This window comes from Mixophyes fleayi, chromosome 3, assembly GCF_038048845.1.
Source record: "Mixophyes fleayi isolate aMixFle1 chromosome 3, aMixFle1.hap1, whole genome shotgun sequence".
NCBI lineage: Eukaryota > Metazoa > Chordata > Amphibia > Anura > Limnodynastidae > Mixophyes > Mixophyes fleayi.
Genome location: NC_134404.1, coordinates 104070836 through 104086058, shown reverse-complemented (window position 1 = coordinate 104086058; position 15223 = coordinate 104070836). Strand labels below are relative to the sequence as shown.

Genomic DNA, 15223 nt, shown 5'->3' with positions numbered 1-15223 from the left:
TGGATGGACTCTCCACAGGTATTGGTGTAATTTCTGATTCAGAGCAAACATTATCCTCTAATGCCTTACTGTTATCTTGCAGGTCGGCTTTGATGCGTAACAGTAGTTGTGCACCACTTGTAGGCTCGGTAACATTTTTTGATCTGCCACTAATAGACAAAGGTGAAGGCCTCATTCTCTCTTTGCCACTGCATGTGTATAATGGCATGTTGACAATTATTTTTTTATCGGCACTTAACTTTTCCTCAGTTACACTTCTTTTTCGCTTCAACACAGTAAATTTTTTTTTTGGTGTGTGTTTTTATGACTGATTTCAAAAGACTATGTAGTTTGACATCGCCTTTCCCAGATGACGTACTGGGAACACAACCATCAGGACTGGTGACAGAACCTGGTTGCTGATTCTGCTCATATGTGGACTGCTTTGAATCCATTATGAGCCCAAAGCACTTGTAGTGCTACAAATTGTTTTAGATACTGCTGACAAATATGACTTTTGACAGCCAGAAAAATTAATGCATAAGAATGGGGGACACCCCAAAAGCACTGGGGAGTGCTAAATATTATTTTTTGAGACTGCTGACAAACAGGACTTTTGACAGCCAGAAATATTAATGCAAAAGAATGGGGAACAGCCCAAAAGCACTTGGAGTGCCAGAAACTGAACAAAAACCCTCCTCTCTTCTCCTCTTGCTGCTGTAACAACTGATTACAATGGTATTGAATACAATCAATCACTGTCCCTGCGCTGATATAGCCAGTGTGACCTAACCCTGCTTTCTCCCTCTGTCAAATGACGATGGATTGCTGTGGAGGCTGGTATTTATGCTTTTCAAATCTCGCGAGAACCGAGCTCAGAAAAACGAATACGTCACAATGACGTTTTGCCTCGATTTCGAATCCAAATGGGCGGGTGAGTACCGAGCGTGCTCGGCTCTGTACTCGGATACCCTAAATTCGGTAGGATTCGGATCTCGGGGAACCGAGCCCGCCCATCTCTAATTACAAGGCATAGGCAAATGCTGTGAACCAGATGCTGACGGAATCCAGGTAAACTGTGAGTATGGAATGATGCTGGAAGGTAGGGCCAGAGTTACACAGGAAAAAACAATGGTAAGCTGAATGTCTAGGGCACAGGATATGGCCAGTCAGCCGCTTATCATCTTATTGGACCGATAATCTGCAGAAAACACAGTATTATGTACCCAGCCTTAGTCAGTGCGATCTCTGTGGAGTGTTGGGAGTGAAGCCTGACTGAAGAGGGTCCAATAGATTGTGTTAGGAAAGAAAGCCTTTGTGGTGAGTGTAGGCAATTCTCTCGAGAATTTTGGAGGTGCATAGGAGCTGAGATATGGGACTGTAATTGGAGAGAGAGTTTGGGTCAGATTTTGCTATTTCAGAATAGAAGTAATCACTGCGTGCTTGACTAATACCAGAAGAGAGAGAGATTGCAGATTTTGGTTAAGGTTGCTATAAGCACAAAGACAGGGAGCAACTAATTTGTGGGGATATATGATCAAAGGACAGGTAGTTGAGTAGAAAGATGAGAAGAGAGTAGATACTTCATCTTCATTTGTAAAGCAGCCTGCGTTCCCGCATGTGTGCGGAAGACCTGGGAAATAGTGTCAAAACGATATACATTGTGGCTTATGTTAAGGAAGACAATATAGTTCCAAATTCGAATGCTTGGAGTGCAACAGAGCACCAATGGAGGTAGATTATGAATTTTACAAAAGGGAACTATTTCCTTATACTCCCTCTTCATTTTAAATAATTCTCTACAATTAATATTAACATGTAACACCCAGAAACAGAACATAAGACAGATTTACACCATCTACCCAGAATAAGATACATTTTATTGGTATATTTGCTGTAGGAAGATAGTGACAGATCCAAACTTCAGCCACTGCCCTTTAAAACCGGGAACTGTGCCTGTAAATTAGGGAAAGCTGGTTATTACTTTATATGATTTAAGTTCACAAAATGAATGGCCTTTATTTGTACAGCATATTTTCTTGAATGTAAGAATTTAAAATGCAATGGTCATCTTATATTTCTTTCTACAAAACTAGGATATCCTTGTAAGAGAGCAGTACTACTTTGAGCTTTTTGGATTGTCTTATGTTAGCTACACAGTTCTTTTCTTTAATTCTGATAGTCTTGTGTACACAAAAACTTTGCATTCTCAATAATTTCATGCGCTGATCCATTTAAAATTAATTTCAGAATCAGTGAAGAAATTAGCCTCTAGTTGATTTCCTTAGTCTCATTTTAGGTAATCTGTTTTATTCATTTACTATGTATTCATCAATCATTGTATGGTGAAAACAAAGTTATAATATCAATTTCAGATGCCAGTTAAGAATGTGAATAGTGTTTGGGACCTTAGATTGAGTCCCTCATTGTGTATAGACTCTAATTATTTACTTCTAATTTTCTCATTAAAATGATTAGTATTTCATGTTTATATCACTGCACTAAGACTCTGGAATAATACTTTTATTTTTCATAAAGTCATAAATAGAAAAGGTGTGGAGATTTCGACATGGATGGATCAGTGCATCGTTGGGCCCCACAGCAAAATTTTGGAAATGGTCCGGCAATGTCTTTCTCACCTCCCAGACGCCCAGCTCTGTGTTCGCACCAGGCCTCTTCTTTGTATGTGCGATCCGAAGATCGGTCTGCTCAGAAGAGGTCTCCACTCTTCTCTATTAAAAGGGGAAGGGGGCTATTGTTATGTTCCTGTTCCATTATCAACAGCACTGATTAGTAGCAGGATATTTTTAACACGTGGCTCCTTTAGGATTCCACATTTCAAGGGTGGAGATGGACACAAAAGGTCTCATTTAGAGGGTGCAAATTTAAAATGGCATAATTAGAGTTGGGAAGAGTCCACGTTCTAGTTCAATTGCCGTATTTCTATTTGTCAGGCAGAAGTAGGCATGATATACAATGATGATGACGACTACCAGCAGCCCTAGACAGCTGCTTCTAAATTGCTGATTGTGTCTTTTAATCACTTAACTTTAATCATTACCATCTATTTATGTTACTTCATTGACATTGCCATTTGGACTACTGCAATAAAGAAGATTCACATTTGATTTTTAATGTGGAAAATACATGTTTGTCTTTAATATCTATTTGTGTTTGTATTTAATGACATATATTGAAAATGCTACTTAAAAATGAGTATTAATAACACTGTTCAGACAATTTTCTGTATTGTGTTTATGATAATTCATTATCTTATTATATTGTGTACAAATAGGGTAATGCGACTTTAACATTTACTACTAACACTGAAAGCCATATCTCTATGCTATCTCAACAATGTGGTGGGGCACACTTGTATGCCTGACGTAGATCTGGCGGGCGTAAAGACTACTGTTCTAGAGCTGGATGCATCTTGAGACGTGTCCGGCTGAATATATGCATGTAAATACAAGTTTTCTTCTGTGCATATTTTCTTACATACCTTTGGATACTACCCAACTCTAAATGAGCCCTTTTAAAGATAATTTTGTAAGATTTGCAGATGAGTAGTGCATTAAATTTTTCGCACATTCACCAATTTGTACACCTCACACAATAAGGTCTTATAGGTTCATATTTGGCCACATTTTGCTGTTTGGAAGTGTCTCCATGTGAGCGCTTTGCACAGTCATTTGTGGGCCCAAAGTGAAATGTGCATGCTGTGAAAAGTAAAAATGTCACTTCAAAGTCCTGACGACTATCCATAGGCCAAGGAAAGACTTAATGATTGGTATGACAACAAATGCCCCACCACTTTGTTGAGATAGCATAGATATATGGCTGTCATTGTTAGTAGTAAAAGTCACATGAACCTATTTGGCATATTTTATGGACTGTAGATCTAGGTGTGTGCAGTTTTTGAGACAGATCCTCTTTTAGAGAAAGTTCCTTCAGTTTAATAATTAGCCCACTATGTTGGTAGGACATGGACAAATGCTACTTTGCCAATGTATTAATAGGCCGTTCCCATAATTCACATGACCTTTCCTTGATCTCCCTGCCGATTGAAATACACTGAGGCATATAAACAATGATACTATTTGTATTATTACGCATAAATTATTTACTTCTGAGCCAAATAAAAAATTGGTAGGCAAGGTCAATGCTAATGGCTATTTAATGGTACTGAGTGATCATGTTGCAGCATTTCTTTTCCTGACAGTAAGGATGTCTTCAGCACAGTGGTCTAGTGGTTAGCACTTCTGCCTCACAGCACTGGGGTCATGAGTTAGATTCCCGACCATGGCCTTAACTGTGTGGAGTTTGTATGTTCTCCCTGTGTTTGCGTGGGTTTCCTCCGGGTACTCCGGTTTCCTCCAACACTCCAAAAACATACTGGTAGGTTAATTGGCTGCAATCAAAATTGACCCTAGTCTCTCCCTCTCTGTCTCCATCTCTGTCTGTGAGTGTGTGTCTATATTAGGGAATTTAGACTGTAAACTCCAATGGAGCAGGGACTGATGTGAATGAATTCTCTGTACAGCGCTGCGGAATAAGTGGCGCTATATAAATAAATGATGATGATGATGATGAAGGATAACAATGCCCCCTTCCACAGAGCATGTGTGATTTGGTGAGCATGATAATGGTGTTATCCATATGTCATGGTCTTATCAGTCCACAAATCTGAACCCAAACAAACATTTATGGGATGTTCTGGAACAACACCTGAGACATTGTTTTCCACCATCATCAGCCAAACCAGTTTCTTGGGTTTCTTGGGGAAGACTGTTTCTCCTGCACACTTCCAAACATTGGTAGAATCATTGAGACAGGGCATGCAGGCCACACTGGCCACACATGGTGCACTAATGATCTATTAAATTACTTTAAGTTGGTGCTTCCATTTTTGTGTGCTCTACCGGCATAGCTCCCATATGTTCTAAATTAAATAGGACAGTGGTGATTTTTGGAATGTAATATATTGAAATACAATTTTCTTAAATTCAGTCTAACTGTCATGAAGCTGCACTTAAGGCAATGCAAAATAGAGTGGCCAGAGGAACATTTTTTTCCTGTGGCAGTCTCTTGTATTTGTTCATATCATGCTGAAAGAAACTGTTAGTTCCAATTTTCGGTTTCAAAACAAAAGAAGTCGAAGCACCACTTTGTTCTCATTCTTTATGTACTCCTCAGTTTTGAAATGGATGTGGATAGCAGTGGCGCACGCAGGGGGGGTTTCTGGGTCTCCGGAAACCCCCCCACTCCGCTAAAAAGTGCCCTACATATCGGCACTGTAGTATACAGCAGCCGTGGCACTGTCTAAGAAGCGGTCGCTTCTTTGACAGCGCCGCGGCTGCTGTATACTACAGTGCAGCCGAAACGGAGCATGCGCGGCAGGTCTCTAGGATTTTTTTTTTGTTTCGGGGACGGAGGAAAACCCCCCTGAAAACCCCTCTGTGCGCTCCTGGATAGAACAACCTGTAGCTAATAATGTGCTGCTCGCTGCAGCAGAGTATTTCAGGAGATGAGTGTGCAGTTCTTGTGGGAGACAATGTCCTATCTACTTATGTGGTTATGTAATAATGGTATTTATTTCTAGATGTAACAAATGGCACGTCAAAACCTGAGGGTTGGATAGTTGAAGAAGCAGCTTTCTCCAACAGTACAGGGTAGGGGATATGAGTCTTCTATCAAATCCGAAAGAAGACATGGGGTAGATTTATCAAACCTTCTAAAAATCAAAAGTGGAGGTGTTGCCCATAGCAACTACTCAGATTCTAGCTGTCATTTTCTAGACTGTACTAGATAAATAATAGGTAGAATCTAATTGGTTGCTATGGGTAACACCTCCACTTCTCCTTTTTTTAGAAGGTTTGATAAAGCTCTCCCCCGAGTGTGGTGGCTGTATGAAACTATATGAAGCTCAGATACCTATCTTGTTTTGTAATGAGAACTTAGGTTTCTCTGCATCTGTGTGCTATTAGTATATCTTATGTCACCCGGAGGGAAGATCCAAAAAAATAGGCAAATATTTTGCCAAATTATGACACACAACAAATAATGGAAAAATGCTCAAAGGTTACACAGCTTTATTTAATAATGTAGTAATGACTTGTAGGATATAATTCCTCTTTATAGCGGCAACACAAATTATTATAAATTATTATAAATTATTATTATTAGTAGTAGTAGCAAAAACAGCTTATATATCAGTTATACACTGTACATCAATTTTCCAGATTGTACTTATACAGTATATATTTATGAACCACAATACATTATTTGCAAATGATTATCTCTTAATAAGTGTGCATTTGAAGATATCATTGCCATTTAATATCTCCCTATCTATAGCGACAATCTCTACAATGCCACTTTAGCCTGGCATTGTAGAGATTGTCGCTACACTGGTGGTGTAAAGAGGAAGCATTATAGTTGTTCAGTGTTACATAACAAGCATGTTCACAATAAACTGTTCGGTAACCTGATGACAGCCATCAGTGGTTCTAGGTGTTAAAGCAAAATCAAGTATGTACCTACAGCTTTTCTCCCCCTTATCCTACTTATATGCATGGGGTGGGCCTTAGAGCACATGTGACCTCAATAGGGTCCAGTTAGTGACCTACACTGGATTGCGGCTGTATTGGCAACATACTCATTAAACAGCAGAACAAACTATCTGACATAACCTGCCTCTTTGGAAAAGTAATATGTGATTCGAAATGAAAAAAAAAAGACCTACCCTCATGTTATACTACCTTATCTTTTAGCCTTTAGCTTAGCAGTTGCTATAAGCCGACATCAAAGTTAAGTATCACTGTATATTCTCTGCTCATTATAAAGTTGTACAGGCATGGCATTGCACTGGAGAAATTTGCATTAATACAAAAGTCACCACTAAGCTAACGCTACTACTAAAATTTTTGACATTTATTATGGTTCCCTGCTAATTTGGTTAAATGTGCCTAAATCTCTTTGTATTACATGAGTAAAATTTAACTTTAAATGGGTCAGAGACCAGAAGTATAAATGCACGACCGAGCAAGCATAATTCTTAAATGTATTTTCTGGAAATCACTGCTGTTGCTAGGCAGCATTTGATCAGTTACTATTAGTTTTAAAATTGAATTTTTCATGTATTTTTCTGTATACCACTTTCTCCCAGTTACATCGTATTAGCTTTTATCCGTCTCTTAAATGAGCTGTTTTTTCCCTGGACACTTTTCATTTTATGGATAATGAGTAATTATGAAAAATAAGTCATTGTTTACAGCTGAAATTGGCACTCAACCTTTTAATTCAAGAAAGCTAAAATGCACATCATTATCTATCATCATCTATCCATCTATTTATACCTGCATACATACAAAGGTAACTGTATACATTTTGTAGCTATATCCATGATCGTTTATATAACATTGCTAAATATCAAAGTGGCCAATGTAAATAACATAGACAATGTTAACATTCTCCAGCAATGAAGGGTTTAACTTGTTGCTCATTACCAAGAATATATATATATATATATATATATATACACAAGTTAACCCGTGCATGATACCCATGCATTCTAGTCAAATCAAGCTACTTAAGGTGTTAAAAAGGTTCTTGTCATGCATTTGGGCCTAGCCCAGGCCTCCTCGGGGAAGAGCGTTACTTCCCGACGCAAGCGCCCTTTTTTAACGTGGTTTTGTCCACATGTCACCACCTCATCATTTTTCTCCATCACCTCATCCTTCATCTTCATCGCCACATCCTTCATCAAGCTACTTAAGGTGTTAAAAACTCCCTACTGTCACCCCCGGCAACCACCAACCACTCCCAACTGTCACTTCTCCTTCAAGAAATATATAAGTCATTGTATAACTCTGCCCAGCAGGTGGCGCTGCAGCTTGTTTTTTTTTTTCCACACACGCCACTAGGCATTTATATAGTAGATAGATATATATATATATATATATATATATATATATATATATATATATATATATATATTATATATAGCATTCTAATTTAGAATATGAAAATAAAAGTTGCTAATAAATAAAGTTGACCTCTCTTGCTGACAAATGTATATTCATAGTATCTACATGTTTTGTGACTTTGGTTCAGTGTAAATATTTTTATTGCCCATTTTATTATATTAATTACTAAACAGCATTTTTCGGACACATTGTTATGCTGTACAAAATGTAGCTAAAAAGTAAAGTAATAGCAGCATACAGGAGAAGGAGTCAGGGAATGTAAGAAATGTGTTTTCAAGCTTACAGTGTCTCAGTATGATTTGTTTGGTACTTTTTGTTTACAGTATAGCAATGTCTGGAAATTGGAAAATAGCACTTTTATACTTACTGACGGATGAAAACGAGGGTGCTTATTAGTTGGTACATGCTTTTTGGAAATGTTAAAGTCAAAGCCCACCCGTCATCACAGTGGAGTGGAGATTAGAAAACAAGCTCCTTGATGTTATATGTTGCTTTGACCGTTAATGAGCTGCATGAAGTAGCCTTGAGTACTGGCTAATATCAGCACTATGCAGACATGAAATGACTATATGTCAAAGAAAATGTCAAACTGGATAATGTCCGTATTCTCAAGGCCTTGTTAACATAAATCAAGCACATATTCATGGCAAATAAAATAAGTTATGAAGGTTGTACTGTCAAGTCAGGGAGAAGACAAGCAAATTCCAATATCAATATTGTGCCTTTTATTGTCAGCAGTGTAGGTAAATCACACACAGCAGTAGGTGCACAGCAATCATGATAAGGAAAACAGGACACAGCAAATGGGTGCAAAATAGGCAAGAACACAGTAAGCAAACCCTAAGCTGATGATATGAGTCTAGGAGCTCAAGCCTAGTTAGCAGCTCTGGGCCTGGCAGGGGTTTGCAGAGCTTCTAGACCAAGCCTGGCCAACCTGTGGTTCTCCAGGTGTTATGAAATTACAACTCCCAGCATGTCCTGCAAGCTTTTAGCTGGATAGCTAATGGCAAAGCATTCTAGGTGTTCTAGTTTTACAACACCTGGAGTACCACAGGTTGGCCAGGCCTGTTCTAGACAAAACACTATTTCTTCCTGGTAGACCAATTTCAGGCTGCACTGTCATGCCTTATAAAGGACCCAGAGCCATAATTAGATATTTTAGTGCCCTGGACAAGAGAGAATACTGGCACACTCCCCTCCACCCCCCCCCCAAAACTTTGTGGAAGTAGATGCTGTCTCTCAGCAACCTACAGTGGGGCCAGCATTCTACAGTGGGGACATGCCTGGCCCTCTACAAGAGTGGGACTATTCTGCAACCTGTGCAGCACTCTCCTACCTGTCCCTGTAATTTGACTACCTGGTGCTGCTGGCATCTAAAGCTCAGTTGCTACTTGGCCAGATCCTGGAATGTTGGAGTCCTGTTTGGAATGGAAATAGTTATTATTCACCACCAGGAAAGCTGAGCAGTGAGTGAACAATCTAGCCCCCACCCCCCCCCCCCCCCCAACATGCCAGACATTAAACCCCTAACGTTTCTTTTTTACTAAACAAGCCTCCTTCCGTTACATCAGATCAAGAATTCCCCCATAGAGCCCTGACATTAAATTAATAATACTCATGTTTATTAATTAGGCCTCTTTCTTCTAACCAGCTAGACAGTAACTAATGTTTATGTTTAATAAATACGCTTCCATCCTCCCAATTCAGTCCCAACATTAAATTAATAGTATTCCTATTTATTATGTAGATCTATTTTCCCACTACTGCCCCTAACAGTAAATTAATACCATTCCTATTTAGTAAACTAACATATTCCCCCACTTACAGCAGCACCAACACTAAATTAATAACATTCCCATTTAAAAAAAGGCATATTCCACCTCCAATAGAGGAAAAGAAGTTTGCAATAAAGATGTACTATCAGCTCCAATAATATAAGCCTCCTCTTCCCCTGTGTTCTCCAGCCTCCTCTTCCCCTGTGTTTTCCAGCCTCCTCTTCCCCTGTGTTCTCCAGCCTCCTCTATCCCCTGTTTTCTCCAGCCTCCTCTTCCTCCTGTTTTCTCCAGCCTCCTCTTCCTCCTGTTTTCTCCAGCCTCCTCTTCCCCCTGTGTTCTCCAGCCTCCTCTCTCGCCTGTGTTCTCCAGCCTCCTCTCTCGCCTGTGTTCTCCAGCCTCCTCTCTCGCCTGTGTTCTCCAGCTTCCTCTCTCGCCTGTGTCCTGTGTTTTCCAGCCTCCTCTATCCCGTTTTCTCCAGCCTTCTCTTCCTCCTGTGTTCTCCAGCCTCCTCTTCCCCCTGTGTTCTCCAGCCTCCTCTCTCGCCTGTGTTCTCCAGCCTCCTCTCTCGCCTGTGTTCTCCAGCTTCCTCTCTCCCCTGTTTTCTCCAGCCTCCTCTTTCCCCTGTTTTCTCCAGCCTCCTCTTCCTCCTGTTTTCTTCAGCCTCCTCTTCCCCCTGTGTTTTCCAGCCTCCTCTCTCGTCTGTGTTCTCCAGCTTCCTCTCTCCCCTGTATTCTCCAGCCTCCTCTTCCCCCTGTTTTCTACAGCCTCCTCTTTCCCCTGTTTTCTCCAGCCTCCTCTTCCCCCTGTGTTCTCCAGCCTCCTCTCTCGCCTGTGTTCTCCAGCCTCCTCTCTCGCCTGTGTTCTCCAGCCTCCTCTCTCGCCTGTGTTCTCCAGCCTCCTCTCTCGCCTGTGTTCTCCAGCCTCCTCTCTCGCCTGTGTTCTCCAGCCTCCTCTCTCGTCTGTGTTCTTCAGCCTCCTCTCTCGCCTGTGTTCTCCAGCCTCCTCTCTCGCCTATGTTCTCCAGCCTCCTCTCTCGCCTGTGTTCTCCAGCCTCCTTTCTCGCCTGTGTTCTCCAGCCTCCTTTCTCGCCTGTGTTCTTCGGCCTCCTCTCTCGCCAGTGTTCTCCAGCCTCCTCTCTCGCCTATGTTCTCCAGCCTCCTTTCTCGCCTGTGTTCTCCAGCCTCCTCTCTCGCCTGTGTTCTTCGGCCTCCTCTCTCGCCAGTGTTCTCCAGCCTCCTCTCTCGCCTTTGTTCTCCAGCCTCCTCTCTCGACTGTGTTCTCCAACCTCCTCTCTCGCCTTTGTTCTCCAGCCTCCTCTCTCGCCTGTGTTCTCCAGACTTCTCTCTTGCCTGAATTCTCCTGCCTCTTCTCTCCCCTGTGTTCTCCAGCCTCCTCTCTCCCCTGTGTTCTCCAGCCACCCACCCCTTGTTTTCTGTAGCCTCCTCTCCCTCATGCTTTCTCCAGTTCCCTCTCCCCCGTTTTCTTCAGTTCCCTCTCCCCCCTGTTTTCTCCATCACCATCTCCCCCCTGTTTTTTTTCCAGCGCCATTTCCCACACTGATGTCTCCAGCGCCATCTCCCAAACTTATGTCTCCAGCTGCCTCTCCCTCCGTTCTTACTGAAGTAATGTAGTTATCTTCTCTTTTCTTTCTTTTCTTTCCCGCTTCTCCGCTTCTTTATTGCCTTCATTGCTCCTCACGGCTCCTCACCACTGAAAATGTTGTGACATCATGACAATGTAGAGAGCTGGAAGCCGGGCACCCTTTCATCTATAGCTGGGCAGGTGCTCAACTGCCGTTCTGCCCTGTGTCAACACCTTATTGATATACACCTGGGTTCTGAAGTATGGGCAAATAACACACCTGTACCGCCCTTGTTACGATCCTGCATAAACCCACCCAGCAGGGACAGGATGGGCTGGTGGGGCAGACTTCACTCCCCCCGGATAAAAAAAAGACACCGAAATGTCCTCAGAATATATTTTATTTGCTATATCTCAAGTATGTATGCATTAATTTAGTAGTGCCTTTGTTTAAATAGGGTTCAGAAGAAGAACTTGAAGAATCTAGACTTTTTTTGGTGACAGAGGTAGAAACCGAGGAAATGAAAAGTCAACAAAGGTAGGTGTTAAATTATATTTTAGGTATATTAATTTTAAAGGTTATATGTAAGTTTTATATTTTTAGCAGGTATTTTTTAATATCGGACCAAAAAGTTCATATTTATTTTATCTGCTTAATTTAATTTTTCTGAAATCTATTTTTGTAAACATACTATTTCACAGGGGCATTGTTAGATGCACGTGTCCTGGATAATTTTTTCTCTCCAAAATGTTTTTTTAATTGACTTATAGTAACTTATTTGATATTCTTATTTTGTTGCATTATTCCAACACTAGTCTACAGATGGAGAATATTTATTCGACACAATTGTTTCGATGAAGCACCTGTCACATTATTTGAACTAAGCAGGCTTAACCACAATAGGGGCGTTCTATTGTAGGCCAAGTAAGGGCGTGTTTGCGCAATTTACACCTGTGTAAGCCGTATTATTTGCGGGTGGTCAATGTGAGGTGAAAAGAACGAATTAGGACAGTGTTGGCTAACCTGTGACACTCCAGGTGTTGTGAAACTACAACCCCCAGCATGCTTTGCCAATATATAGTAGCTTATTGCTGGAAGGGTATGCTGGGTTTTGTAGTTTCACAACACCTGGAGTGCCACAGGTTAGCCAAGCCTGAATTAGGATGATAACGATAGTTATCCACTTGAATGCTTCGCTGACGCTGATTGGTGCTTTTTTTCGTTGCACATGTATACATTATGCTTTTGAGTGTGTGTTTAAGCTTTTTGTTTGTTTGTTTCATACACAAGACTTTGAGTTGTTTCTCCTGTATTAGATAGGTTTTTGACATTTTACTGATGCCTAATAGGAATCCATATTTGCAAGCAAAACAAATGGTTAAAAAACATGGGTGTAAGTGTATGTAACATATGTCTGGCACATTTGCTACTGATACAGACCTGCCCTTTTATTGAGATAATTGCAGCTTTGCCTACAAAATAAAGCAGTTCCCACAATGATCAGATGTAGATTTGTAGAAAATCTCCAGCCGCTCTCCAAATGAAGTAAACCAACAGGAGAGTCTGCAGTATTGTAATTATTTCTGCATGCTTCTTAATAGTTGCCATAAAACACTTTCAGCTAGCAACTTGTAGACTGATCAAAACATCTGGATAAAGCATAAAAAAACATCTGGATAAAAGAGAAAATTCTGACGTCTATTTATCAACACCCCTCTTTAATTAAGATTGTCTATAGTTGCTTATCACAATAAATGAAAATCTTCACATGCTGCGCTGTTACCAGGGCAGCTGAGCTCCCCGGCAACTCTGGCCAGCAGCAGTAAGCCGTGCCACTCACCAGGCCAGTCTGTTATCAATCCGCGCATGCGTGTGTCTGCTTCTTGCCTGACGCGTACTCACTGGAACGGGAAGCCTGGACTTTGGTTGGTACTTGGTACAGCCACTGTCCTTGTAACGCTGGGGAAGCACCGTTTAAGGCTGCCACCAGCAATAGTCTTCACTGGCTGAGAGCTTTAGTAAATAGTTTTCTCTGGATGTACGGCTTATCTCCCTTTACTAAATAGATCCATAAGAAAGACCTCATTCCACTGTATGTAAAGTAGTATATAAATCACTAGATTTATCCTGACTTAGGGGCCTATTTCTGTAAGATTGAAAATGGGTGGAGATTGAACTTCTCCCTATCTGTCAAAGCTTCCTTGCCTGTGTTAGCTATCGCTCATTCTATCTGTCTGTCTGGGGAAGCCTAGTTAACAATGACAGCTGCAGTAGATAACATAGATTTTGTGATTCTGCAATAAGCTGTGATATAAAATCTGTGTTATCAATAAACACTGATAAAAAAGGGTCTTGGAGAGAGTCTAAAGCTGGCCACACACTCTGAAATATCACTGATGATATCTAGCAGTTAACCAGGTATCACAGTATGTGTAGCCGCAAAACAATTGCAATGCCCTGATAATAATCTTATCAATGTAAAGCAATGGTGTATGGTGTTATAAACCCTTAATCCAATTCATACCTGAACTGCACTTTTTAGCCATGTTGGTATCGGGAGGTATCAGTGATGTAATTATAACATCTCCTTGGAAAAAGGACTTCAGTGGTTAAATTCCACCTCCACAGGGAACACTCAGGAGTTAAGTGAATTAAGCTTTAATTGTTATTTGTTTGCTCCCTATTGTCCACTAGTGAGCTCTACAGCCAGCCAGGAGCCTGACCCAGCAGGGGTCACCTGAGAGAAAACACCTGGGGAGGTAGGGGAGGGGGCTGGATAGTGTAAGCAGTCCACCAATCGCAACCTTTTGCAACTCCCCTGGACAGGCAGATCCCAAGGTGTGATTTAGGAGGTGGTAAAATAGGCTACCCTGGGAGCTGGACATGAGTGACTAACTTTTGCCCATAAGGTGATGCTCTGCGAAAGACACGCTGTGCAATATATCTCACTGGATTTATTTGAACTGATTTCCTCATGTGTTGGACCTGCTATCATTACGAGGCCGTGCTGCGTTTAATCCTGTTCTGCAGAATAAATCATCCTTCTATTTTTCCCCTAATACCGTGTCCAAGTGATTTGGGAACCACGTACCTTCACATGTACTATCTAAACACTGATAAAAAAGCGTCTTGGAGAAAGTCTAAAGCTGGCCACACAGTCTGATATATCACTGTATATGTAGCCGCAAAACAATCGCAATGCCCTGATAATAATCTTATCAAAATCGATCATACTATCATCCAATATGTTGAAAAGTATGGTTGGAACAACCAGTATTGGCCTGTGTGTGCTGTTGTCTTCTGACTACATAAACAGACCCCAGCTCTAGCCTAGAACTCATGTGGGAGGGCACATTATACATTAATCTTGTAGCTCAGCACTCAGGCCTGGTGGCTTGTGTGTAGCCGCTTTTAAATAATGTTAAATGAGTTTTCACACACTATGCAATGGTTGGAAGATTTTGTCAAGATCAACCAAACTGGATGACGAAATATGGACGTGTGTGGCCAACATTAGTTATAAATGCAGGACTAGATTAACGGAACGATACATAAACTACAAGTGCATTTGTTGTACAACGTATACCCACATACTAAAATATCTACATACCACCTTCAACACTTTGCTCAGAATAAATCCCCATTCATCATATCTCTTGATTAATAAGACTGTGATTTTATCTTTGGAACTGAACGCTTCCATACCGGTGATGCTCACAAAGCAGCAGGCAGACCAGTTACTCACAGCCTTGACAGTTTGTAAAGGGCACCACTTTAGCCTTGACTGAAATGATTAGTGTTCAATTATTTGGGTTATTAATCTTATCAATGAAGTTTAACTACCAGTGGTCTATTCTAAAAAGATTTTGACAGCAGGGGTGTGGGAAATAATTGTGTTA

General features: G+C 41.0%; 1 protein-coding gene across 3 annotated transcripts in view; it reads left to right on the top strand.

Moving 5' to 3' along the window:
- ZBBX (zinc finger B-box domain containing) overlaps window positions 1-15223 on the top strand; it is a 144274-nt gene that overhangs the window by 61818 nt on the left and 67233 nt on the right. For all 3 annotated transcript variants that reach the window (XM_075202080.1, XM_075202082.1, XM_075202081.1), the window contains exon 13: window positions 11782-11861. In XM_075202080.1, the coding sequence (XP_075058181.1) occupies window positions 11782-11861 (80 nt within the window). The remainder of the gene's footprint in view (window positions 1-11781; window positions 11862-15223) is intronic.